Source organism: Lissotriton helveticus, chromosome 11 (assembly GCF_964261635.1).
Source record: "Lissotriton helveticus chromosome 11, aLisHel1.1, whole genome shotgun sequence".
NCBI lineage: Eukaryota > Metazoa > Chordata > Amphibia > Caudata > Salamandridae > Lissotriton > Lissotriton helveticus.
The window spans coordinates 220379936-220404567 of NC_136072.1; the positions used below are offsets into that span (position 1 = coordinate 220379936).

The window sequence follows — 24632 nt, forward strand, 5'->3', positions numbered from 1 at the left end:
AGTTTTTATTTAAAAAATGTAACCTTTGGGACAGAGATACATAACAAAGGCCATGTAATATATAGTCCCCCAGTCACTGTGTAGCAGTTGAAAGCAGGGGCAGATGATTTTAGGGGCCAATACATAAGATAATAACAAATGACAGATGAATAAAAAGTGAATTATGGGTATGTTTTTCACCTTGGGGCACTGGCAGACATCTTAGACAATTTGAGCTTAGCTCTAGTCTTCTTGATGTCACTCAGAACCCCTCAGTGAAATGCATCCCCGTAATTTACTGCTACCATCTATAAATCTGTATTCATATCAGAGGATTACTGCCTGGGTTATCAGCTTGTAACATTCTTCCAACCTGCACAAGGCACATATTGTGTTTCCTTTACTTCAGAGAGAGAACATCATGGAAACAAGATAGTAGCAGTGTGCTGTATCTCTGGCACACATTTCAGCCTAAAATAGAAAAGGCTCACCTTTGGACTATCCTCTTGCAATGTTGTTTGTTTACAATTACTATTTTATGGCCGCCTGTAATAGGCTGGTATAGTTTACAAAGCGCCTTTTCCATGCCCTTTCACCTGCTCTGGTGAAAAGATTTCACAAACATAACCTTTCCTATTACCATTGCAGAGCTTGCAAAGCATCTCCAAATAAAACAAGCATTGGCAAAGCATTCAAGTTGGTTTTAAAGTCCCAATGGGGACAAACACAGCCATGCACAAATGTGCACAGACTATTTACAGTCTATCTCTGTGAAATCTGTCTCTTTCAGTGCTTCTTATGTCTGTGCCATATTTAATTCTAGCTTTGTTGTATGTTTTGTAAGAAACGTGGAAAACTGGCTACCCTGCTTCATCACTCACGCACCCCATTGACATATTGTTGTACGAGGCTAAGAAAATATAATACAAATCCATGTCCACTTTAATGCTTCTTATTGTCGCGGGTTTAATTCCCCTTGCCTGGCCAAATGATGTGTGCCTGATAAAGTTCCTCCACAGTGCCACTACATTATATAAGAGATGGTAAGTACCCTAGTAGTTGCTGTATCTTTAAAATATTCATGTGAGCCACTAAGGCTCACAATCTGACCAGTTTTTCCGTGACAAACTGGATTTAACAATCTCTAAATCCAACTCAATGCCTTTTTTAGGTTTACTGGTACCATCAATCCTGCAATTATTGCTTCTAACCCTGACAACACTCTCCTACCTTGGCCCTGCAACTATGGATCTTCTAAAAAAAATTCAGTCACGGAGATAGAACAGCACTTATTCAGACTTCAAGTTCCACTTAGCTACACATTCCAGAAAAATACTGAGCAAATTTACAAGCTGCTGACGGGCAGCGGGAATGCCCACAAAAATCTGCATCATTAATTCGACTATAAGATTATTCATTCTGATGAATCAGCAGAAGTATTGCAGACTTCATGTTACACCCTCACAATTCACCCCTTAGCTGAATCCTTTCACTAGCCCAACTACGTTGTTGATTTTAAGGGTACCTGGAAAATAGATCACAATTCATACTTTTATTTCCTCTGAGATGGTGCCCAAAAGTCAAATCATTAAATTATGAGATGGTGCTATCATAAAGTCCCTTTTCCTTTTTTGCCCATATGCTCAGTCACCCCACTTATAAGGATGTTTACTGATGGCTATTCCCTGGCCATCTTCTGTCTTTGTACTTCTTGTATGCATCATAGAAGCCCTCTGTGAAGAATCTGTGACGTTATCCCGCAGCCTTTTCCCCCCAGGGAATCACAACGCAGTCGTTACAACGACCGCTTTGTGATTGCTCATACCACTACTCCTCAAGTCAGAACAACGACTTTCAGAGCGCGCTGGATGTTGGAATAGTATAATTTACTATTCCAACTCCAGTCTGTGCGGACAATAGGGAAGGTGTTGGATTTTAAATCCAACACCTCCACCCCCTGCAAGTCGTTGTTCCGACTTGCGGAATAATGGTATACAGAATCACAACGCGGTCGTTGTAACGACCGCATTGTGATTTCCTGCGTTAAAAAAGTTTTGGGGTAAACGTTGTTTACTCTCTGTGAAGCCTTTTTCGAGCCATAGCATATTCTTCCAAGAAAAGGGAATAGGCATTCACGATTAAGAACCTTCCAAGAATCCCCGTCCCCTTTTTTATACTCAGGTCCTCCATGCTCACATTTGTCTTGCTATGGCATATTTTGAGCATTTGTTAATGAACTTACAAGGCTCTTTAGTGCGTAGACCTTCAGTGTGCGACCAGAGGGCTCCAGGTGGTGTGGCAATGTTCATTGCATTACAATTCACCATCCTGGCATAGGGAACCTGAGATAGAGCATGTCTGTGTGCCACCAGCAAACCAATGACTGTGTGGCATGCCAGGACTACTCTTGTTGATGTAATCCACTTACTAGCTTATAAAAATAAAACAAGGCTACTGCCTTATCTTGAGCACAAAGCTTGCTATCTGTCATGAGTGTTATAGATTCCACCTTGATCTCTGTTACTTACACGTCTTCAGGAACCTCTGGTATGTGATAGCTGTTCTTATTTTTGGACACCAGTTTGCTGGTTTGTCCCAGCATTCTTGTTTTTTATATATTTAAGCCTTACCATACTGGAGACATCTATTCATATTCTCTTTTCCTATCCCTATGTTGCCAGGCTTTATCAGGAATGGTTCTGTAGCATTCACCATAATGGATTTCAACTTGTTGCTATGTGTTTAGCTCAGTGGCCATGGTGTCAGGGGAGGCAATTAGGTGGTTCCAACATATCTTCTATGATGTGACATAAAGAGTCAAAATCATAATGTTTTTGTCTTTAGGTATGAGAGTGGAGGATGGAGTTTCTCAGAGTTCCCCACGGTGCCTCCACTGCTTATTATATTCATCAAGCAACTATTTTCCATCATCAGGGCAAGAGTTCTGCATTTTCACTTGTTTGTAAATGAAAAGCCATTTTATCTACGTATCAATGCCCCAGAAGATGTCTTCTCTAACTTAAAACGTTGCTTGGCTAATGTAGCCTAATGAACGAATAACAGTGAACAACAACTGAATGATGCTAAAGCAGAACAGATGTTTTTCATAGGTGATCAAGTCGCAAAATATGATCCTTACGCAAATTGCCTCAGTGCCATCTGAATCATTTGGCTGGCTCGCCATCTTTAGGGAGACAAAAAGACATTATAATCATAACCTTAAAGTCCACAGAAGGTGAGCTGTCTTTCTATTTATGTGCCAACTGAAATAAGGACTTCCCTATTACGTGAACAAAGCAGCATGAAATAACAAGGAGGCTCCACCTTTTTGCTAAACTCGATTATGCACATTTGATACTAGGAACACAGCCTAAGAGCCAGATTAAACATCTTCAGTTAGTTCAGGTCATGGTAACAAGGCTGGTTCTAAAACTGAACAAGTCTGACAGCATCAGTGCTAGTTTAGTGTCCCTAAATTAACTACTTGTAATGCAAGGAACAGCTCCCAGGGAACACACTAAGGTCCGGCAGCTCAATGCTTCTGACAATATCTTCCACCAAGAGAATAGGAGTTTTTCTGTTCTATGATCATGGATATGAAAGTCATTAGCAAAGGAATTACAAATTTAAGACAGCCAACATTTGGTCCAGAAAGTATGTAAACTACTTTTCTATTTAACGTCTAAGCCCCCCTCAGCCGATGATGACCACATCCGCTAGCTCAGAATACTCTTGTTTTCATGGTACTTCGCTCCTAGTAATAATTTGTTCGTAGAGTCTGCCTAACAAATAAAAATAATAAAATTAATGCAATTTTCACTCTGTTCTCCAGGTGTATGGCATTAATGATTTCTTACTGCCAATTCCTGGTGTCCTGTCATTCAGAGAGGTGCGTCCTCTTCAGGGTTCTGTGTGCTCCCACTCTCCGTTCTCCTTGAACTTCTCATACATTCTGGAACTTAGGAAAACTTTGATGACTTCATTGTCTTTCTATAAGCCCCATTATTAGCCTTTCCTGTGATATCCATGTACAAAAAAGCCAATTGCAGCATAATCCTAAAGATTCCCATGGGGTGTGTCACCCACATAGGCGGATACAATGAGGCACAGGTGGGTGACATGTATCTCACTGAAGAAATAGGGGTTTGGCTCTTTGCCCTGGCCGATTCATGGCAATAAGCTACTTGAAGGGCTTGTGCTGACGGTAAAAACTGAAGAGGACACAAGGGATAGCTGAAGCGTGCAGGCAGTAGTCACTGGACTTCCAAATGGAGAAAGTGGTTGAAGAGTCAACACAAGTGTGCCCACAAGGAGAGGAAAAACGGGGTGCCACCAACGATGCAGAAACAAAGCTACAGAAAGACCACAGGTAGGACCTCAGAATGGACTTTTATCCAATATAGCAGGCTTAGGCGGTACTTTTGCATTGGAGGTACAACAGTGAATGGCTGCCCCATGATAAAAAGTATCTGGAAGGAGGTTAAAGTGCCTTTCCAAGGAACAAGCCTGAAGGTTAGAGACATGCTGGGGTCTCTTTCTCCACTGAAGTGGGAAAAAGATTGTCTTGGTGCCACATCCACTCATGAGGAAATAAAATTAGGTAATTGAACACTGGTCAGGCCTACACCGTGGGAGAGAAGTGTGGAATAAGAATCAATGCATGTGGGTGACAATTCGTATTTTTTAAATAAGAAACCGATGATAATCATCCTTCTTAAATGTCAGGTCTGATAAACAACACACCCAAATAAAGACCTCACTACCATCCCTGGGCATGGACCTGTAGTGCCAGTCCAATTAAATGAAAAGCCCTCCAAGACGGACTGGATCCTTCGAAGGCAGACCATATTTTGGTACCAAATTTATTCTCTAAATGAAGAACCAACAACAACTGAGTGTGATCCAGAAACACTTAAATGTCAAAGGAACAACATTTTGAATGGCATGCAGTAAGAGACAAAGTAACCTTCAAAAACTGACCAAAGAGCAAACAAAGACTGTGAAATCGAAGTTGTAGATAAAATTATTTATTTCATCTTTGAGTATATACCTTTTTAGGAGATATAACAATCTTGCATTAGCAAATCACAGTGTTGAGTGATTCTAGAAGGCACCACCCCACCGAATGCCACTATTATAGTTGTGATCTTTAGATATTTATGTTGGAAGGATCAAGAGTATTGCACTACCTTGGCAGATCTTGTCAAAATCAATCCTACAACTTGTTGCCTTCTATTTATCTCTCCCAACCTGTGCGGCTGTGACTGTATGTTAGAGATTGCATAAGTGATGTATCTCCCAGTGGCATAAAGCAAATTGTGCTGCCCCCTTCCCATAATGTGAAGAGGGGCCCCTGAGTCTCCTATATCGCACAGACATTCTGTGGCCTCTGGTTGAATTGGGGCTACTTGAAAAGTTGGAGGGACCCTGACGGTTTGGGTGACCCTCTGTACCACAGGGCCTGGGTAACGCCCCTAGTATCTCCTTTGCTTGCTTTTGTTGGTTACCACAGTATTTTGTTATTTTTTGTAAAGAGCTATACCTATATATCACAATACAACTAACTAATTCTGGAATAGGTATGCTTTTGGCCTCCGGTAATTTAAAATATTAGTTGTGTCTCTACTGCTATGAATTTTAATATTATACTTGAAGTACTGGAGTCTCTGGACTTTGTAACAAGTGGGGAAAAAGTGAGGGTCATAATATGGTATGTGCCCATCTGCTAACGTTTTCTGTATTTGAGTGGCAATGCCGTCTGGCCCTTTTATTATGGCGGCAATGCCGTCCGGCCCTTTTATTTTTACAATTACTGAATAATGTGTACTGTGTAGGAATCATGACTGGTTTTTTAAAAAGCATTTTGAGGAAAAGAAAATGTATAACTTGTTTTTAACTTACTAATGTTTGTATATCTTTAATGAATTGTTGCTTTTATGATTTTATCAATCTGTAAAATCGAATAAAGCATTTTCTAAGTCTAAGAGTGACAAAATGGTGACATTTTCGAAAAGTCAGGCATACGAATACATGCAGCCATGTAGCAGAGAAATTAAGCGCTCAGACTGCACCCAGTCCAGAGCGATCAGCTATCACAGACGAAAATAAAAATGTACATCCCTTGGCCACTGTCTTTAAAGAGTTTTCAGAAGGTGAATGGCAAAGCCCTAGTCCACGTTGACAGCATTCAGTATGTTATTGTTTTAGTTAACCCATGTTAAATCTCTATCAAAATGATACCTGAGAAAATATTGTTGGGTCTGTGAGTGTGTGTGTGCGTGTGTGTACATATGTAAAAGTCATATATCATTTTTCCCTTTCACCCATAGTTATCTGTTTTTAACATATACACTCAATACTAGATTTACTTAATGTCAATCTGCAATAAAGGTACATTTCAGAACTCAGCGAATCTGCTTTGTGAATTCTCCTGCTCTACCTACCTTGCTTTTTTTAAAAAGAATATTTATATCAAACACAGTCCAATATATGACAAAAGTAAATGTTAGATTGAGGGGCAAAACAGAAAACTAAATAAATCTCTTGAACACAGAATACAAATTGAATTTAAAGAGGAAAAAAACAACATCCATTCACGCTATAAGGTCCTAATTGATCACTGTGCTTTAACAAAAATATATATTTACGAGCAAACAAACAAATGTATTTAAGTACGTGCATGTGATGACGATTATATTTTCAAGGTTTAAATTAAAATCATGGTCGATATCTCAAAAGGTAGCTCTATTCATCGAGCACAACAGTTGATATTGTTGTGTTGTTAATTTCACTGGTCATGGAGGCGGAGGTGGGTGGAGCACTCTTATCATTAGTGGCAGCTCTGCCCCCTACGATTTCTTCTGTGTTTCTTTCTGGCTTTATCAAAATGATATAACATTTTGGAACAAAAATGCAACCAAGCAACCCAAAACTGGAGGCCAAAATGGCAAATATCTCCACCGCCACCTTGAATTTCCCCCTTGTGCTCAAGTAGGCAGGAACAAAGGATATCCAGACGATGAAGAAAACCAACATTCCAAACGTGATAAACTTGGCTTCGTTGAAGTTATCGGGAAGTTTGCGTGCCACAAAGGCAGTAATGAAGGACAAGATAGCCAGGAAAACGTCGAACCCAAACATGGAACACAAAAATTCAATTGAGCCTTCGTTGCATTCAAGAATGATTTTGACATTTTGAGATTCCATATTTTTATACACCCATGGCGGGTATAATATAAGATACGCAGTAGTGACCCCGACCTCAATCGATAAGCCAATCAAGCCCACCAGTTTCTGATACAAAGGTCTCATTAATGTCCCACCTTTTCCTGGAGTCTTGGATTTGGCTGCTCTTGCTGATAACATTAATACAATTGTCTTTCCCAGTAAGCAGGATAGACATAGAGAAAAGCCGAGGGCTAGAGTTGTCTGGCGAGCCATACAAGACCACTCAACTGGTTTTCCAACAAAGAGGATTGATGTGAGCAGAGTAATAATCAATGAAAACTGAATAAGGAAACTTAGCTCTCTATCATTGGCTTGAACAAGGGCGGTCTTCCGGTGCATCACATAAACCACAGTAATGGCGATGACAATGAGGGCTCCGAACACAGACAGCGCTATTAGTGTTATTCCCAATGCTTCTTCGTAAGCCAGGAACTCCACCTCCTTCAACACGCACTCATTCCTTGCTGCATTTGACCAGTAGTCTGACAGGCAAGCAATACATTCTCGCTCATCTGTTGGACAAACACAGAAATTAATCAGAAAAAGGACTTAATAGGGGTAAACATACTTAAGCCAGAAGCAATGCAATTCAAAAAGAACACGCTGAAGAACAAGCCCAAATTTGAATGAGAAATTGAACTACAAAGTGATTTATAGATACTGATTCATGTGCCAGTAATCCACCCTTGAACATCGCCCGAGTTATCAATTTTTGGGGTAATGGTAATTAGAGGAGTGGAAGGAGTTACTAGGCTATTATATGGGGCGGATCCTCTGTTATGGTGCAGGAGCATCGCCCCCACCCCCGCTGTATCCAGCAGAGGCAAAGGAAAATAATAAAATGATAATAAAACAATTTTATTAAAATGTTATTTTTCGCCGTGCAGGGTGCGAGCCGAGGGAGGGGAGGGCCATCCATACTGAGCTGCAGCGCCAGGGAGGTGGGGGAGTGTTGGGCACTGCTAAGTGTGCATGGCGGTTTGGCTAGTCTTTTAGGGCTGGCCAAACTTTCATGTGCACTTAGCCTTTCTCCTATCCAAGCTGTTTTGTGCAGCCGGGTGGAGAAGAAACACAGGCTCCCAGTCCATTGGCACCCAGACCAATACCAATGCTGCTCTCATGCTGGGAATGGTATTCCCAGCATGAGAGGAGTACTGGGATTGTCAGCTGGGAGCCTGCGCAATGTGCAGCAGTTCCTGGACGGGAGGCGAAGATCAGGAACAAGGTGGTGGCCATTGGAGAAGGTAAGTCCTATTTTATATATTTATAATTCTGTATATTTTTGTTTGGCAATATGAGCAGCCACTACTGGCTAATACTAGTTGGATCCTGAGAGTCAAGTAAGAAGTGACGAATTTTCCCCATTTTCTCCAGAGCTTTCATTAGCTTGGAGTGGATGATATGTCTGGGAGAAAAAGTGGTCAGTGGAAAATCCTCAGAACTTGTAATTCTGATGGGGCCAGTAAATGTAAAAGTTAACAACCCCACCTGAATTAAAGGGTTGCTTGTAATGAAGGCCTGACCATCCCATGGTTTAAGTACAATGCTAGAGAACAACCCTTCTCATCAATAAACTGCAATGACTTTTCCAGTCAAAAAAGGGTGTCACAGCTTCAGATCAGTGGTCCCAACGTTTCTCCTCGAGGGCTGCATGGCCAACGGTTTCTCAAGATTATCACCATCTATGTAAACAACTCCTATCGTAAGGGGTGCATTTTAATGCACATTTTGAAAATCTGCTATGGCCTCAGGCCTAGAGAACCAAAGTTGGACACCTGTATTTTAGATGCAAAAAAAACATGTATTGGGACTTTCTATTCGGGATTATTTGAAACATTATAAATGTATTTGTTTTTTGTGTTTACAGTGTGCCACATGATTTACAGTACCAGTTCAGAAGACAAGCACTTGAACTATTGTGCCGCAGCTTTACTTCCAGTATGCGAGATGCTGATGTCTATGTACAGACAAACAAACAAATAAATAACAAATAAAGCATGTTCTCATATGTTTACAAATGGTCACGTACGTCTGAGAAGTAATTGAACCCTTCTCAAATGTGAAAGTTGGATGTCAGGAATATGCCTACATTACACACATGTAACTTACATTCTGTGTGTGTGTGTGCGCTTGTGTGTGCATATATGTGTTATGTACCGTACCAGTGCCATTTGTTATCTCTCCTTCAGCACACTGAATGCAGTCAAAACAGCAGACCGGTTCCCCTTGTCTGATTCCCTTCCTGGTGCCAGGGAGGCAGCTTTCACTGCATACCGAATGGGGCGACTGTGAAAAGAACATTAAAATATTAAATGTGTAAATATTTTTCTATCCAGTTGAATTCCACATAGATATCTTTGCTGGACATTCCTTTATATCAACTTTGTGTGTTTCTATGTTAGTGCAAGCAACACTTTTAAAGCGTGCACACCTTTCTTTCTCGTGACAGTAAATGGATATAAATGAGGCTTAATCCATGCAAGAAACGCCTACTCTATGTATGGACGCGGATTCATCAAAATGGCTGGGGTAGCGGAAGCGACATCACATGCCACGTGACCCCTTGACTGATGTCACAGGAAGTGGAATCACATGAACATTGACCTGATGACATCGCAGGAAGTGACATCATCTGCCCTTTGACCCACCCCAATGATGTAACAGGAAGTGACATCATGCACACTTTGACGTGGTGACATCACAGGAAGTGATATAACCTGCCCTTTGGACCACCATTAAATCAAAGGAAGCGACATTGCTTGACCTTTGACTTGGTGTTATCATAGGAAGTGAAGCATCTAACTTCTGGTTACTTACAACACACAAAAAGGCTCGAAAATCTCTACAGATACAGAAGAAGTACCCTATAAACAGAAATACTTCAAATCCTATTGAATACGCACCTGCATACATTGTTTCAGGTAGTATCTTCAGATATATTAAGATAATGGAGCACTGATTATGAACCTATCACATAGTGTACAACAATGGAGAATTCACTAGTCAAGTTGAAATCAGCCAATATCAATATTGGTCTTCTCCTAGTGCCAGAAACTCAGTCTTGATAGTGAGCCAGTGCATGAAAAACAGAGCTCTGTCTTTAATCTCCCAATTCACCTTTCACACTCGCCACCAGTGAAGTTAATAACTGCATGCTTTATGAATGCACATAATACAATAGCAAATTGTCACATAATTCACTTAAAAACTCCTCTCACTTTGCAGTCAGGGAAAGAAAAGTTAACATCAATCTCATGTTAAAAGAACAAAGCAGCCTGACATTTGATCTCTGTCTTTGAATCACACAAATATGCCAAGTTAAACATAGAATTTATAGGCACAATTTATTTATTACTTTGACAAACCACCAAAAATCAGCATATGTCACATAAATGGATCAGGATCCACTGTTTGGGAAACACAGCTCTATAGAACAATCAACACGGCTGCTTTTTTCATGAATTCCTGAAAACCTATGTCATGAACTTACTGACTCTTAAGTTCTGTGCAACGCTTGCTTCTACTCAGAACAACAGAGGAGGGATGCCAATACTGATAATCTAATTCATACACCAATTTGTCAACCAAATGAAGACTACTATTCAAAACTGGGAGGTGCTATTCAATAGCTGTTTTATTCTACAAAATATATTGAAAGGTGCAATGACTTTGACCTTAGTGTATAATGTCAATAAACAATTTTTTGACAAAGATGAAAAAGGACACAGTGCAGGGTAAAAAATCAACCATACAGTCATAGATCAAACATATCACAGTCATACCACAAGCATTCATGCATTCATACTAAGATACTTCACACAGACTGGGGAGTAGATACACCAGTGGGGGAAGTAGTACGTCTGCTGGACAATATAAGAGGATTCGAATAATACAATACACTCCTTAGCGTTAAATTAAATCAACTTTTTCAGAATTTTTTACAAGAGTGAATGTAAAAATGTCACAACTAGAATAGCACAGATCAACACTAGGACAACCAAAAAGCAGACCAAGGGAAAAGAGGCCTACGCTTTTCGAATCCTTAGTAGTCAGGGGGATTCTCCTCAGGGCCAAACTATTCAATAGGAGTATATCCAGAGAAACAAATTCAAAGTGGAAGCAGCCTTTGTCCTGGATGGTAACGTGTCCTGAAGTGCAGGTAAATAAATGACAACTGCTAGTGGACCAAGAGGTCCCGGGACTGCGCGTTCCGAAGGGGACCTAATTCGCCACGTTGGAAATCAATTTGTAGGGCAGGGTGACCATCAAATCGCCTTGCGGAATGGAAGGGTCCGTTTAGCCGCATCAAAGTCCTTCGGCGTTCGGGTCAGCGCTAAAATCATGGACACGTTACCATCCGGGACAAAGGCTGCTTCCACATGGTGGATTGGGACATAAAAAACTGAAGTCAGAAGGTAACATTTTTTACCAAGATACACCCAGTTAGTGAACCTAACTGGCAGTCCACATGTTCTATCACGATCAGACTATCATTGGCACTTTGTGCTTCTTGGCACTATATCAGAATTTTAAAAATTATAATCTCCGGTTCTCATTTTGGTGTCATTTGGTTTATTCAATGTTACTCTATTTGTAGAATTCATTTTGGGATTTTGAATGTATTGTATTTCACTGTTATTACTATTTTAGTACTGAATACATCCTTTGCACATCGCCTCTACGTTAAGCCTATCTGCTCTGTGTCATAGTTGCCAGGGGGTTTGGCTCATATTTACTTAGTGTGACTATTCATTCATTCTAACAAGTATTGCGATTATTACTTGAGGTGGTTACTTAACCCTCTCAACTAGCAGCAAGGCAATATGAATTTGATCACCTATTTCATTAAAAAAAACAATCTATTATTTTGCTCTTTTACGCGTTGACTAATGAAAAATAAAAGTGCACATTGAGCTCAATGTCTTTTGCTACTGACAATTGCAAATCAATAAATACACACATCAGGCACGTCGGGCGGGCCATGACGGAACTGCTCCATCATCAGCACAGCGCTACCGCGGCTGATGACGGAGCGGTTCCGTCATCAGCACGGAAGGAGTTAACAGGCTTGCTGGGGTTTTACATATCACACCTGAAGCACACTTCAAAGGGTGAGAGGAGGATGCAAAACAATTCTTGTACATTCACTGTCTGGGTGCTAAAAACTCTTGTTCTGCAAGATGTCAGTCTCTGAGGTTGTTGTGGGTACAAGACCTGCCTCAAAGTAGATTTTAGTGTTAAATGTGAGAGTTCACTAGAATTACCATATTACACCCCCCATGCACATCACCAGCCCTCAGTATCCAAGTTTAGTGTCGACTAAGACTTTCACCATCTTCAAAATACCCAAAGTGGGTAGCGTTAACCTTGGGAACCTTCACCCCATTAGTTAGGGAATCCCCAGGGGTCATTCCTACCCACTAGCTAGTGCCAGGCATAAAAGTGGCATCTCCAGGCACCCACTTCAGAACACTTCCAGACCTGTGGAACATCAGATGAGGACTGAGCCTGCTATCTGAGACCCAAGACGAGCCTAAAAGACTGGGCCTGCTCTCCATTGTACCCAGGCCAACGAAATAGACTCCAAAGGTCATAAAGCTGACCTCTTAAAGCTACAGGGAAGCAACAAGCGACAAAAGTTATTTTCCTGTAACTACCCAGCTTACCAGTGGCAACTCGACTTGGACTGAACCCTCCAATGCGCCTGGGCCTGCCCCCTCTAAGTGCCTTCCCTGAGGTCCCGAAGGGTTTTAAAAGTGTACTCAAGTGGTGGATTGGGACTTAGAAAACTGAAGTCAGAAGGTAACATTTTTGACCAAGATACACCCAGTTAGTGAACCCAACTGGCAGTCCACATGTTCTATCACGATCAGACTATCATTGGCACTTTGTGCTTCTTGGCACTATATCAGAATTTTAAAAATTCTAATCTCCGGTTCTCATTTTGGTGTCATTTGGTTTATTCAATGTTACTCTATTTGTAGAATTCATTTTGGGATTCTGAATGTATTGTATTTCACTGTTATTACTATTTTAGTACTGAATACATCCTTTGCACATCGCCTCTACGTTAAGCCTATCTGCTCTGTTTCATAGTTGCCAGGGGGTTGGGCTCATATTTACTTAGTGACATTAGTCATTCATTCTAACAAGTATTGTGATTATTACTTGAGGTGGTTACTTAACCCTCTCAACTAGCAGCAAGGCATTATGAATTTTATCACCTATTTCATTTTAAAAAATGATCTATTATTTTGCTCTTTTACGCGTTGACTAATGAAAAATAAAAGTGCACATTGAGATCAATGTCTTTTGCTACTGACAATTGTAAATCAATAAATACACACGCTCAACTATTTTTAATGATAGTTTTGCTTCCATATAGCAATAGAAAAGTAAAACCTTGCCATATAAATCTGTGTCCCACAATACACTCTTGATAAAGTCAGTTGTAACTCAGAACATCAAGCTGACAGAAGAGTGAATGGTTTTCCAAATGACTAACTTGATGCACAGCGTTGCTCTTATATTCCTGAACCAGGTATGTCACTGTAAGAATAGATCTGGTTTTATGCTCGGATACTTTAGCCTGTACAATCCCTTTTGCACAACAGATAGCTATGTATTTGTAATACTAGGTCTGCAATTTCTGTGTTCCTTCATGGCTAGCTCTGCACTAGTGGCTGAGACCTTGTGACCCGTGTACCCAGAAAAAGATTCTCCTGATTGCATACCTGAATTTTCAAGATGGGTAAAATAAGGGATAGCTTTGGTGTCCAAGGATGAGGGAGCCTATTTACAAACTTGTCATGCAGTGCAGCTCAGCAAGTTACTTTTATTTAAGGTAATACGGCACACTCCTTGCGCCGATGCAGCCACCCTTGCACCATGGTGCAAGGGTGCCTATGTTCTAGCCAGGATTATTTTTGTACAGGAAAGGACAGAATGCAACACACATAGAAAGAAGAAGTAACAAGGAGAAATAAAGACATTCCTATGTCTACTGATTTTGGTAAATCTGGGAATGAGTCAAAACCCATGGGAGTTGTGTGGGAACACCCATGCAACGCCCATGGAATTCCTTCCCAGGGCAGAGTAAGGCAACACAGCGATTTGCACTGCACTGACTTACTCCAGATTTAGGGAGCCACTCAGGGCCATGCAAAGGGCCATGCAAAGGGCCATGCAAAGTGGCCTTGCACGGCTTCATAAATCACATGTACGGTTTGCATCGCTCTCACACCACGTTACGTGGTGCAAGAGCGATGCAAACTGGATCATAGATGGGCCCCTAGGTGTTTAAGATCTTTGTAACCTGGTGGAGACTTTTGATGTATGACACCTTAACTTATAAGACCTTTCTGCAGCACAAGATGACTACATCATGAAAATAATTAACTTGAAATTTCTCTGGGACCTTAGCAGTGCTTAATTTGAGCTGGTGGGAGCTGTTGAGGGACGCCGGCACTTATGCTTGGGGGCCAGCACTTTTTTGTTCTCATCAGACTTTTACCAGGAGCAAGAGAGATAAAACACACAAATGGGAAAGAAGGAGGACTAGAAAGATGGAAAAACCATCACAACGGGAGAAAACAGAAACCTGCAAGAGTGTGATAAAGGGGCATGGGGTGTCTGGCAGTGTATTAAACCACCAGACGGCTGTCGGTAAGGGAATGGTTAGGATAAAAGAGGGCACAGCTCCTTGACGGATGTGTGACTACAGGATGTGCCCCCTTCAACAGACCATGATGAGAGTACCTACAAAATATAGATATCTTACTTAGATGTCTGTGGTTGACAGAGATAGGCCCTGTCTTTTGTTTAGCTCTAACGTGTACAGTGTAATAAGTTGACTAGCACAACCCTCACTCATTGAAAGGGATATAAAAGAAGCGCATAACCCTAACAAATGCCCCAGACAGAGCTGACTATTAAATAGGGCAGGAAAATGTTGGTAAATAAATTGAGATCGCAAGGACCATAATAATCTGCTGCAGATATACCTGTAGATTACCTCTTGGAAATCAAGTTTTAATTTTGTATTCATACCCAAGGTACCAAATAAATAAAAGGATACTTGGTGGTATACCTTGAGGTCTTTTTAGTTTAGGAACTGGAACATTGTTATCTTGAGTAGAAGAATATCTAAGAACTCCCGCGGACAGTCCAACCCGAGGTCGACTCCGCCCTGGGATGAGGTGGCTTATGATGAATCATGTCACATTATGTGAGTAAGACCACCTCATGCAATTCTTGGATTGGCCATCCCCTATAGGAGACCTGAAGAATTGACACAGGTTTGTGAAAAAAAACACTGAACCCTTCCCTTTCAGACCTAGGGTTTCTCTATCCTTCGGGCTCTGAGACTCAGCCACTACACCTTATTTTTGTCATACATATATTTGGAGGTCGTGTATTGGCTTCCCTTGGACCTCTTGCTTTCTCCATTTGTATGTTATATAGTGAAATAAAGAGGACTGAGGTGGTTCCAGGACTACGCAACCTAGGTATTCGGCAAGGTGACATTTAATAGCGCTGGCTGTAGGCTTCCGAGAAGCACTTTGGGCACCAGGACTCATTATTTTACAAATTAAGCACAGGACCTTAGGCATACTCAACTGTCTGAAGCTGAAGCCTGCAAGATCCTGATTATCCGAGGGACCTTCTCTTCTGCTAGAATACAGAGCCTGTGAGATATCAATATGGAGGGGAATAGCTCTGCTGTCAGATGTTTGATCTTTTTTAAACTCATCTATATTGGGTTTTTTAATGGATGTGTTTCATGCTACAGTTGTGAAAATGAGTTGCTTTTTGTGTGTCTACCAGTGCATTATTTAAAAACATAAAATACTCTAAGCAACATATTTGTGTGCAGAGGTTACCTCATCACACTAGGTCGAGCAGAATAAAGCATTAGAAAAGGAAAACTAAATGTACTCTAGGTCTTCTTGACACATTGTCCAATTATAAAACATCTATAAAATACAAAACGGTGACTTATAGATTAAGCAAATACACTAAAGAACCAACACTGCATGTTGTATAGATCAGGATGCAGAAGAGTGACTGAACAACATAATACTGGATAGGCAATGTTGGTGATGGGATGTCCCATGCTTTCGATGATATTTTGAGGAGTCAGCAGGGCTTCCTAGGTTTAATAAAGATACTGAGAACAGCAGTGAGCTGTTTTCCTTTAGGGCTGTGGCATACCGGTCGATGGAAGGTGGGATTCTGTGAATAGCAATCCGGCCAGGATTAAGGGCAGGACTTCTGAGTCAAGACAGGCAGCTGCAATATTAAACCTCCAGAAAAGCACTAGGAAGCTGCCCGGCAACTTTGCATTGCATGGGCTCTTTACTGTCGCTATATGGTCCACCATTCCAGACCCTCATCTTTATTGTCTTCTACCTTTATGGTTCATAGGTTAACTTGACCTCCTTGCCTGTTTAAACTGACCTCACTCTTTGGATCTGTATAGCTTTGTCTTCCCTCCTCTTCAGCACCTCGACCTTTTGCTTATTTATGCTGCCCTTGCTCTTCATATTCTCTTATGGCTCTGATGTTTTACTGTGTATTTACATATACGACTCCCTGACCCCTTTCCCATGTATTCTGACATTTCTCTTTGTAATCTGCTTTGGCGTCTGGTTGTGTTTCTCCCACTCCTGTTCCCACTCAGGCATATCCCGGATCCTTGTATGAGTTTGAGGCTTACCGGCTTTACTTTCTCCTGGCTTAGGTTCACTGTGACCAGCATTTCAGAAGCAAACGAGCATACATGCTTAATATGTGTTTGTTTCAAATATCATGTATTTCTGACCTCAACTAAAGTACCACATTTTTGACTAGTGAGTCGCACTATCTCCTGAGAGTCTGAGTAATACCTGCAGTGTGACCAAAGACAAAACAACAGAAATCCCTACCAAATAAGAGTTGTGTATGCCTCTTGTCTCTCTTGCTCACATTTTCTCTCTCTCTCCCACTCTCTTCTCCAGCCCCTCCAGTGTTTGACCCTGTCTTGTGCAGTCTGGTTAGCACAGAGACACTAAGGGGAGTGAGGCGACTGTTGTCAGAACTTGTTGTAGCATCGTGCTACAAAGAACCACAGACACAGGTTCTTATCTTTCAGGAGCTTTATTCTCTGCAACCTGTCTCAACCCTGTCCCTACTCTAACTGCCCTCCTCTCACTCCGTCTCCTCCTCTTCCTGTCCTCCCCTAACTCCACCCACAACCACTAGACTGCTAACATTATAACATCTCCCCCTTTTGTAACAAAACAAATAAGCACACTGACTTCTTAGTCCATTTCTTCGATAAGTCTTTTGGGTGGACGTGTGTCACGATGAGGTCGTGGCGACTTGGCTCTCGGACTAGTATTGTTCCGTGTCTCATCGATTGAACCAGTGTTTTCGCAATCAACTGACTGTGGTTATTCAGAACCAGGAGTGTCCATTTCACTCAGTAGGGTTCCAGTGGTGCCTTGTGGCAATTTCTTGAAGTGCGAGATGTTTCTCGTGATTCGCCGCTGCTCTGACTCTGCAGTCAACATAGTTCCTTTCCTTTTTGTAATCACTAACGGTTCATCCTTGAATGGGCAGTCGGTCTTTCTCTGCTGTTCTTGCCGGACGAGCACGCGGTCTCCTTCATGTAACGAGAGTGACCTTGCTCTTCTCCGTCGATCTGCATATGACTTAATTTTGTCTTTCCGGCGCGTGTCAGTTTCCATCATTTCTTGATGGTCTCGAGTGGATGACAATGATGGTCGCAAGGCCCCTTCCCACGTTGGAATACGGTTCCTCATGGGACGTCCCAGCATGAGTGTCGCCGGGCATTGCCCCGTGGTCGCGTGAGGAGTTGTCCGGTAAGCTCGGTGGACTTCATTGAGTGCCACTTGTAAGTCTTTTCCCTCCGCGGTCGCATGTTGGAAAGTCTTTTTAAGCGTGGCCATGAATCTTTCAATTGTTCCATTGGCCTGTGGCCAGAGGGGTGTGATCTTGCGATGATGGAAGTCCAGATGTTTTGCAAATGCTGCAAAGTCTTGTCCATTAAATGGGGGTCCGTTATCTGTCTTCACTTTTGAGGGAACACCCCAGGCCGCAAAGACTTCATCAAGTACTTTGAGAGTACTCGCGGCGTTTGTAGACGGTACAAAGTATGCAATGGGATATCGAGAATGCTCATCAATGATGGCCAGCACATATTTGCCCGATGACAGGGGTCCATAGAAATCAATAGCAATTTCTTGCCACAACCCCATGACCCATGTGGAGTGGTGCTGGAGGGTCACTTTTGCTTGTGAGTTGACAGAGGTGACAGTCCTTCAAAGTGGCTTCCACCATTTGGTCGAGATATGGAAACCACACTCGCTCTCTTAATGCACGTTTGATTGACACAATGCCCCAATGTCCTTCATGGGCAAGGGCAACTACTCCTTGTCGTAGTTGAGTGGGAATCACAATTCGTTGATCTCGTAGCAGTATGCCATCAGTGGTGGCTGACAATTCGCTGCACACATGTTGGAAAGCTTGCATTTCTTGTTTGATGATAGGATCAGTCTCTTCATCCTTAGAATCATGTCTCCACTTGTTGTGCCGAATCCTGTGCAGGACCTTCTGCAGGACAACATCTTTGGCGGTACTCTCTCGGATGGTGTCCATTGGGATAGCGGGAGGTAGAGCTTGGTCAGTCACAAAATGTATGTACTCTTCCGCAATGGAGGAATTAGAGACTGACGATGTAAGTGGGTGCCTGGACATGTAGTCAGCCGGGTTTTTCTGACTTCCCCGGCTTGTGGATGATGGTAAATGTGTATTCCTGTAGCCTTAGGCCCCACCTCTCGATTCTAGGGGGCATCTTGGATCGTGGGTTTCCATAAATGGTGACGAGAGCTTGGTGGTCTGTAATTAAAGTAAAGTGTTTACCATATATGAAAACATGAAAATGTTCACATGCCCACACTACGGCAAGACTTTTTTTCTCGGGCTGCGAGTATGCCCGCTCCGGGTCAGTCAAACTACGACTCGCATATGCAATGATTCGACGTGGATCTGAGTCGTTGTCATACTGCGCCAGGATGGCTCCAAGCCCGACGGGGCTAGCATCCACGGTTATCTCAGTCTTTCTTTGTGGGTTAAAATATGACAGGTGATCCGCAGATGCCACTGCCTTCTTGATCTCCTTGAATGATTTCTCGCATTAGGGAGTCCATTCAAATGGTTGGCCTTGTTTGGGTAAAAGGCGGAGGGGATGGCTGATTGTTGCGTAGTCCCTGATATACCGAGCACAGTAACTGGCCATCCCAAGAAATGACCTGAGCTCACTGACGTCCTGGGGACTCTTGGTGTTGTTCAGAGTCCCAATTTTATCGGGATCAGGTTTCATGCCAGCGCCTGAGAAGATATGACCAAAGAATTTCAATGTGTCTTGGTGAAATTCACATTTCTCTCTGTTTAGAGTCAGGTTTGCCTCCAGTAGTGCGTGACAAACACGATTGAGTGCAATATCATGTTCTCGTAGATCAGAACCATATACAAGGATGTCATCACTATAGTTGAGTGTGTTGGGAATGTTCTGGATGACTTGTCGAATAGCTTCTTGAAATATTTCAGCTGCTGAGGAGACCCCAAAACTGAGTCTCTTATATCTGAACAACCCCAGATGAGTTGCGAACGTGGTGATGTATCTGGACTTGGCCTCTAATTCTAGTTGGTGGTATCCTTTATTTAAGTCCAACTTGGAGAACACCTTCGCCCCGTTGAGAGCTGAGATCATATCGCTCAAGTGTGGGCCCGGATGTCGTTCTCTTTCGATTGCGGTGTTGGGCAGGCGCATGTCCACACAGAGTCTGACTTTGTTGACTGTGCCCTTTTTGGGGACGATAACTACTGGGGACACCCAAGGTGTTGGGCCTTCGGTGCGCTCGATGATGTCAGCGGCTAGCAAATCCTGGAGTTCTTCTTCCACGGCGGTCTGTAGATGGAATGGTACCCGTCGAGGATGTTGAGCAACGGGTCTGACTTGTTCATTGATGTGCAACCGCACTTGACAGTCCTTTAACTTGCCTAGCCCTTGAAATAGTCTGGGGAACTGACGGGTCACATCTTGGTTTCCGCTGACCTTGAAGAGGATTTCCACTAGGTGAAGGCGTTCAGCTGTCGGTAGGCTCAGCAGACAGTCCGCTTCTGGGCCCTTGATAACGTGGATGACTGCAGAGATGGTTGTGTCCTCATGTTTAAGAGTCGTCGAGAACTTCCCAAGGCAGGGAAGTGGCTTCTTAGCCATCCATGTGAAAACTCTGACTGGTGCAAAGGACAGAGGGGGACGCGGACTCATTCTTTCATATTCGGTGACTGGAATATAGTTCAGGGATGCGCCCGAGTCTAGTACAAACTTTGTATCATGATTGCCAACTTTAATGTCTAGCCGAGGATATGTTTTAAGTTGGTCTGGATCTGCGGCTAAGTTCAGATATTCAATGGTGTATGTTGAGTCTCTGGATGAAGGCCTGGATTCTTTGGATGGTGACCTCCGTTCCCACCTGGACCGACGTGACTCCCGGCTGGAGTGTGACGACCCAGACGACTGCTCAATTTGTTCTTGGACCGCTCGTGCATGGTGTCTTCGGGTGTTGGATCGGGACACTCTCGAGGTACCTCTTCTTGTTTCGGGCTGAGCTGTTTTTGTGGCTCCACTTCGTCTCTCTTTGTGGTATTCCCCACACATTACTTCAAAATGATTAGTTCTACCTCACTTCCGACATCTCTGGCCCATGGCAGGGCAACTGTCTACATGGGGGTAGTCATACCCGCAACGAAAACATTTCCTCACGTTCTCGGGTCTTCTCTCTTTCTTCCATGGTTCCCGCCGCTGGTGTCTTGACTGCTCTTGACGAGATGACGGACGTGACCTCCATTGTCTGTCTCTCGAACTCCTCCGACGGTCACTTTTAGCATGTACACGTCGCACTTGTTCGCGGCTTCCTTTGTGCCCTGTTTCGATGTCGGTTGCATACTCTTCCACTTGATCAAAGACTCGTGTCATTTCTTCTATGTCGTCTAGGCTATGTTCCTTCCTTAGTAACCGTCTCCTCAGTTGGTCGGAATGACATCCATCAATTATTTGCGACTTTATTGCAGCATCTGTCGAGAAATTATCAAAGGCACAGTGCTTGGCTAGTCTCCTCAGGCGCATCATGAAAGCGCTCATTGGTTCCTCCTTCCCTTGACGAGCCGAGTGGAATGTATGTCGTTCATAGTCGACGTTCTTTTTGTGAAGAAATCTTTTATTTAGTGCGTCTCGCACTTTGTCGTAGGTGTCTGCTTCCGTGGCAGGAAGGTCTTTGATTATTTTGACTATTTCCCGCCCCGCCAAGTTGCGCAGGGCAATCAACTTCTTTTTGTCCACGATCACTTCTGATCCTTCGATGTAATCTTCAAATTCTTCTAACCATTCTTGCCATTTAGGACCCATGGTTCCCCCAGTGGTCACTTGGAGAGGTTCGGGTGCTCGCAGGTGCGACCCACCTGGAGCCTTAGGTCTAACATCGGCCACTGGCTGCTGATTGCCATCATCATTGGACATCTTCGCAGTGCTTGGTTGTGTCTTTGTCACACTTGCTTGGTTTCACTAGTGCTTGCTTACTTTCTGTTGCCAATGCTTGTTTATTTTCTGACGTTTACTTTCTGTTGCCAATGCTTGTTTATTTTCTGACGTCACTACTTGTTCCTTTTGTCAATGCTTGTTTATTTTCTGACGCCAATGCTTGTTTCTTCGCCAATGCTTGTTTAATTCTGCTGCCAATGCTTGTTTCTTGCTTGATGCCTGACTTCAAAATTGCCGCTCTATGATGATCAAGGGGTCTGTCTTGACAACCGCCTGACTTCAAGATGGCTGCCGTCACTGCAAGCATACACGAGGCTTTCTCTCTCTCTGCTCATTCGTTTTCACTTGCTCTGGACTCACCGGCAGACAGCTTCAGGCCACAAAGCTGGCCAGGATACCTTCTCTTGGTCACTGCTGGCACCAGGTGAGGTTGGGGTGGGCTCCCGCCTTACTTTGCAGGGTCTTCGGCGACGGCGTGCCAAGTCACACGCATCCGGCGTGAGATTCTCCGACGTCAGAGCTCACTCAGGCTCCGATTATTCTCGCGCTCAGCAGCGCTCGGCAGCAGGCCTTCGTGGGGCGATCCACCCCAGGATTCACTCTTCCCTGGCCACTACAGTCGTCAGGTTGGGTTGGGGTAGGCTCCCAACTCACTTTCGAAGTTCCCGCTCTCCGGTGCCGACAGCGTGCCAAAGCTCACGCATCAGGCGGAGCTCGCGTTTTCGGCGCGAAGGCTTCTTCTTTTCTCGAGCGTTTCAGCGCTCGTGGTAGGGCTCCCTCTGGGCTCCCACAATTACAGGAGGGGCAGGGTCACCTACTATTTATCTCTCCTTTGGCTGGCAGCATCACATACAGCAGCAGACTTTCTCTTTTCGACGCTGCAGGGGACAGGGTGCTCTCACACGATTCTGTGGGCTGCAATCTTGCTCATCCCACCCTCGTCGCCAGTTGTAGCATCGTGCTACAAAGAACCACAGACACAGGTTCTTATCTTTCAGGAGCTTTATTCTCTGCAACCTGTCTCAACCCTGTCCCTACTCTAACTGCCCTCCTCTCACTCCGTCTCCTCCTCTTCCTGTCCTCCCCTAACTCCACCCACAACCACTAGACTGCTAACATTATAACACTTGTCAAATAAAACTCGCAAAACCTGCCAGATACCTCCCCAGGATAGGAATGTAGTGTTGTGCACAAAACTACATTTATTTTTTTATCATAGTACCAGGTAAAACATTATATGCATATGAGATCTAGGTGATTTACTGTCATCGCTAAGCTTGTTCTTGAGGAATAACATATCATACAACTGCAGTTCAATAGGGCGTTTTCTAAGGCGTCTAGCTTCCTACATATTGGCAGCTGTACTTTCAACTTCAGCCCATTTCAAGACGGATCTAAACCACTGTTTTACCTTGGTGGGAACCAGCTGACATCCACCTTGGGCAGTAGCTCTCTTGGCTAATAATAAGTCTAAATCTACAAATTGAAACTCCACTCTATGCCCTGATTCACACACTGCACTTTGTAGGAATTTTTGTACTGCACAAAATGTACTACAAAGTGTATGCTTTGCCTACGCTTTTGCCTACGGAGTTCTCCACCAAACTGCTGAGTATCGCACATGTAGGTATAGATTTCATTAGTAAATGTGAGAGGGGCACATGGGAGTAGGTGGAAAAAAGAGCACACTTACTACTGAAGGGGATGGGATTGGGGGGAGTAAGAGGGGTTTCCGGAGGGTCAGGGAGAAGATTAGGGAGGAGCGTCACCCACCTAGTAAACAGTAAGCTAACTGCATTACTCTGGGGGTGGGGGCATGTAATTTACACTTTTGTAGTAAGTTTACACTCGAAGTTTGTGAATACGAAAAGTAGTAAACTTACTACAAAGTGTAAACTTACTCAAAAGTGTAACTTACCTTTGTGAATCAGGCCCTATGATTTTTGGGGCGTTTGAAGCGACCTAGATGGCAGCTCTTAAGGTTATCACAATATCCATTTGCAGCCTAAGTTGTGTTGCAAATCTCTCTCCAATAGACCGCTATACAGTGAAAACCACAGAAAATATGTTTTAGCCCTGCAATAATTTTGTGACATCCAGGGCAGTCGGGATTAGAAACTTCAAACATATTGTGAAGCAGCTTGGTGGTAAGGTATGCCCTATTTCACATTAAACCGAATATACTTACACCTAGCATTTTGGCAAGTCTTGTGGGGGTAATCAGGAACTTATCATTGAATGCTCTGTCTTTATCCGCCTCCCATTCCTCCCTGCGTTTGACAAGGGAATACCTGTGCGTGAATATATGGACTTCCTATGCCACATGATCAATTTTTCCCAATCTCGCTGGTGTAGAGCGTTTGAACTAAGGTATGTACTTGAGGTTCAGTGTCAGTGATCACCTAATAGGTGTACACTATCCAGGCCAGCTTTTCTAATGGCTAGAAACCGTCCAGTTTGTAAACTGCATTGCTCTACTAAGGACTCAAAGGGAAGAAGAGTGCTATCCTGAAAGTGATCTCCCACTGTCAAGTACTAGTGGCTAGTAAAACCCTTTGTATGTCTACATTCGAAATAAAATCACCCTGCATTCCATTCAAAGAGCAATAGATTTTTCTCTGAAGTTGTGAAGGTAAGTTCGAAAAAAATTACATAATCATTTTGAGTAGGGCAACTTGTCTAGGTACAGCAACACTGCATCAGCAGTATCTGACAAGGTTATGCCCCAGCTTCTTCTTGATAAATGGAGCTTTGCAGCTAGCTGCTACATGGGCAGGGCAAACAGTAAGGTTGCAGGAATCATCTCCATCAAGTGCCCTCA

The 24632-nt window shown here is 43.1% G+C and overlaps 1 protein-coding gene across 1 annotated transcript in view; it reads right to left on the reverse strand.

The window, feature by feature from the left end:
• Nucleotides 1-4990: 4990 nt before the first annotated feature.
• LOC144792577 (vomeronasal type-2 receptor 1-like) overlaps nucleotides 4991-24632 on the reverse strand; it is a 329343-nt gene continuing 309701 nt past the window's right edge. Inside the window, exons 5-6 of the mRNA XM_078667685.1 lie at nucleotides 9369-9492; nucleotides 4991-7718 (exon numbers count right to left, since the gene is read on the reverse strand). Coding sequence (XP_078523811.1) covers nucleotides 6724-7718; nucleotides 9369-9492 — 1119 coding nt within the window. The 3' untranslated portion in view covers nucleotides 4991-6723. The remainder of the gene's footprint in view (nucleotides 7719-9368; nucleotides 9493-24632) is intronic.